Raw genomic sequence first — 3,438 nt, forward strand, 5'->3', positions numbered from 1 at the left:
GAGATAGTAGACGTGCACTGGCAAAAAATTTGTTTAGTTTCGTTCTGATTCGGATTTTGTGTAATTTCGTTTTTCGGGATTCAGGTGTGAAAGTCAATTCGGATTTGGCCGAAATTCATTAGCGGCAGTTCGTTCGAACGTTCGTTTCGTTTGTTGCAGCAAAATGACATTTGAGGAAAAAAATAATGTTTCTCCTTCTCTAATGTCACTTTGCTGCAACAAACGAAACGAACGAAATGAAAACTAAACGAACGTTCGAACGAACCACCGCTAATGAATTTCAGAAACGGAAATTCGGATTCGTTTGCATCCGTTATATCTGTAATTCGGAATTCGCATACATCCGAATGTCCGATTTTCCGAAAATGAAACGAATCGCAACCCAAAAGAGATATTTTGGTGATAGTGGGAGCAGTGGCGTCACAAGGGGTGTCACCATTGAAGGGGTGTGGGCCGCACCCCCCCTAAAAAGTCGGCGCTCGGTCTTGGACCAAACGCACGACAGTATCAGGAGAGAGGAGGGGACCCGGCGGCATACCTTATCCCGCCGGGTGGCTGTCCCCTCCTCTCTCTGCCGGTGCCCATCACAAAGATGGCCGCCGACAGGTATCAGAAGATCGCCGCGTGTGCGCGATGACGTCAGCCTCGGTACGCCCCTGAATGGGAGTCTGTTGGGCAGAGTTGGCCCTTGGCTTCTTCTAAGTCTTGAATAGTCCAACTATCATGTACCTGGCTGGAGACTGGTTGGATGAGGAGGCTCCCCCTGCACCTCGTGTCCCCCAAACTCTGAGAATGGGAACAGAGCCTGAGAAACAGCAAGTAGCACGGGTGCCAGTGGATGGGGCAACCATGAGCTAGGCAGAAGTCCAGGATCTGGATCGGGTAGAGCAGAGCCGAGGTCACACCAGGCAGGCAGCAGGGTACCAGAGCAGGAGTCAGAATCGAGGCCAGACAAGCCAGGAGTCACAGCAGTCGCGCAGCGAAGTACAAGGGATGAGGCAGAGTCCAGTAACATTTCCAAGGTTAGAAGTCAGGAGCTGTCAGGTTCAATCCGGGTCAAGATGCAGGAGCAGTAAACAGGCCGAGCAAACAGGATCACAGGGAACAGCTGAAAGTACCATCCAGCAACTAAGCCCAGGCTGTGCTTGCTTTAAATAAGGAGGTCAATTCAGAGGTACTGCATCACTTCCTGCGCACCAGATTAGCGCGTCCGTGCGCGTACAAATGCCCGTTTTTCTATGGTAAGAAAATTGGGACCACGCCCATGCGCAGCAGACCTGGTTACCTTACACCAACAGTGAGACCCCCTCACCATCATTCTTGCACCTTCACTCCTCAGATCACCCCAATTCCTGCACCTTCACCCCTCAGATCACCCCAATTCCTGCACCTCCACACCTCTGATCACCCCAATTCCTGCACCTTCACCCCTCAGATCACCCCAATTCCTGCACCTTCACCCCTCAGATCACCCCAATTCCTGCACCTTCAAACCCCTTTAGGGTATGCCCCTGGTCAGTCCAGAATCTCCAGCTACGGGAAGCCACAAGGGTCACCACACTACATGGATATGTCAGCTTTCATATACAGATCCATGGCACGCCGCCCGTGTCCTCAATGCAGCGCTCATGGCTTTCTGCCCGCTAGGGAGGCGTGCACATTGCAGGGAGTGTGCCGGAGTTTTGACATTGGTCCACGGGCTCCATGACACTCTGGGGGACAAAACATAATGCAGGGATGTCCAGGACGAAAGGATAGTTTTTGTCACTTCCCATGGACTGGACTTCCCAGCTATTCTCTGTGACTACAAAACCCCTCCCAGCTATGTACCGAAGAGGAGTAATTAATGCAGGATGTGTTTTGTGGTCGGACAACACAGCTCCTCCATAGATACAGTGCGGTGAGTGGGCGTGGTCACCCTAGAACAGGTGACATAATGCAGCTTACTACTCCTTAGATGTGGTGGCTGCATTTGTTTTTGTGTTTTTTTAGGCTCTTTTTCATTTTTTAGGTGATCCTGCCAGTAACACACATGGGGGTGTATTTATAAACAATTCACCCCGTGAATCTCTGTGTACTTTCATTTTTTGAGAGTAGAGGCAAAAACAAACGTTCATAGTGTATCTTGTAGGGTTGATGTAATGTAATACCACATTATGGCCACTAGATGGAGTGGAGGAGCATAAGAAATCCATACTTCTTACCTATGCTCCTCGGCTCCACCTAGTGGCCATATTACAGTATTACGTCACATTACATTCAACCCGGAAAAGAAAATATACTAAGAGCGTAAATTTTTGCTTCTATTAGCACAGAATGAACGTTCACAGAGATTCGCGGGGTGCATGGCTCTGCAAACTGTTTATCAACAGACCCCCATGTGTAATATTCAAATGGAATGTATACCTAACCAAATCACTGATTACAATATTGTCTTTCAGGTCCCAGAGTTGAGGAGTCCTTCAGCAATATCTAGATCCGTGGACGACCCGCCATGGCGAGCCCCCGCTCCAGCACATCCTCCCCTCTGATCGTTGACATCCCCCCGCGGGTGCTGGATGAACTCTGCCGCTGTATTGACTGCCTGATAGACTGGGAGTGGCTACGATTTGGTGAGATGCCTTTCCCTTTATCAGAGATCGGATAACAATACACGAATAACCGAAATGTGCAGATAATTTAGGATTAAAAAGCAAAATAATTTTTTTTGCCTATCGTTAAAGCTTTCCTAACACGTAAAGAGAACCTGTCACCAGTGGGCATCTGAATCTCCATTACGAAATTGTGATAACAGCGCAAGCTTACCTCCTCAGGGATACATGTCTTTTCACTAGTTACCTGTATTTTCTCCCTGTCAACGTGTCAGACTGAGGGTCAGGCTTTAAGGCCCCCCACGGAGTCCGTCTTATCTCCTGCCTGAGCTTAGTGCTGGTGGCAGGTGCTCAAAAAACTATAAGGAAATAGATATTACAGCTTTAGGAGCCGTTACTACTGCTTGGATCTGATGATCTTTCAATATTCTGCACTGACTTCAACGTCAGCTGCACATCATGGCCCTGGACTGTCTTCCTTAAAGTGGCCATGGTGGATCATGCCCTAGCAATGTGTGTCGGCGTGGCTAATTGGTGTACTTGACAAGCCAGGGGTGCCATTGACAGGCCAGAGATGCACATGACAATCCAGGTGCACACAAGACAGGACAGAGGACCAAATGACAAGACAGGGGTGCACATGGCAGGCTAGAGGTGGATATGACATGCCAGGGGTGCACATGACATGCCAGGGGTAAAGATGACAGGCCAGGGTAAACATGACAGTCCAGGGGTACACATGACAGGCCAGGGTTGCACATGACAGGCCAGGGGTGCACATGACAGGCCAGGGGTACACATGACAGGCCAGGGTTACACATGACAGGCCAGGGGTATACACAGCCAG

At 49.5% G+C, this 3,438-nt stretch overlaps 1 protein-coding gene across 1 annotated transcript in view; it reads left to right on the forward strand.

Annotated features, from left to right (window-relative positions):
• Window positions 1-3,438, forward strand: part of IRAK2 (interleukin 1 receptor associated kinase 2) — a 36,729-nt gene that overhangs the window by 14,925 nt on the left and 18,366 nt on the right. Inside the window, exon 4 of the mRNA XM_018555246.1 lies at window positions 2,515-2,612. Coding sequence (XP_018410748.1) covers window positions 2,515-2,612 — 98 coding nt within the window. The remainder of the gene's footprint in view (window positions 1-2,514; window positions 2,613-3,438) is intronic.

The sequence above is a fragment of the Nanorana parkeri genome, unplaced genomic scaffold (genome assembly GCF_000935625.1).
Source record: "Nanorana parkeri isolate BGI_ZX_2015 unplaced genomic scaffold, ASM93562v1 scaffold188, whole genome shotgun sequence".
Classification (NCBI taxonomy): domain Eukaryota; kingdom Metazoa; phylum Chordata; class Amphibia; order Anura; family Dicroglossidae; genus Nanorana; species Nanorana parkeri.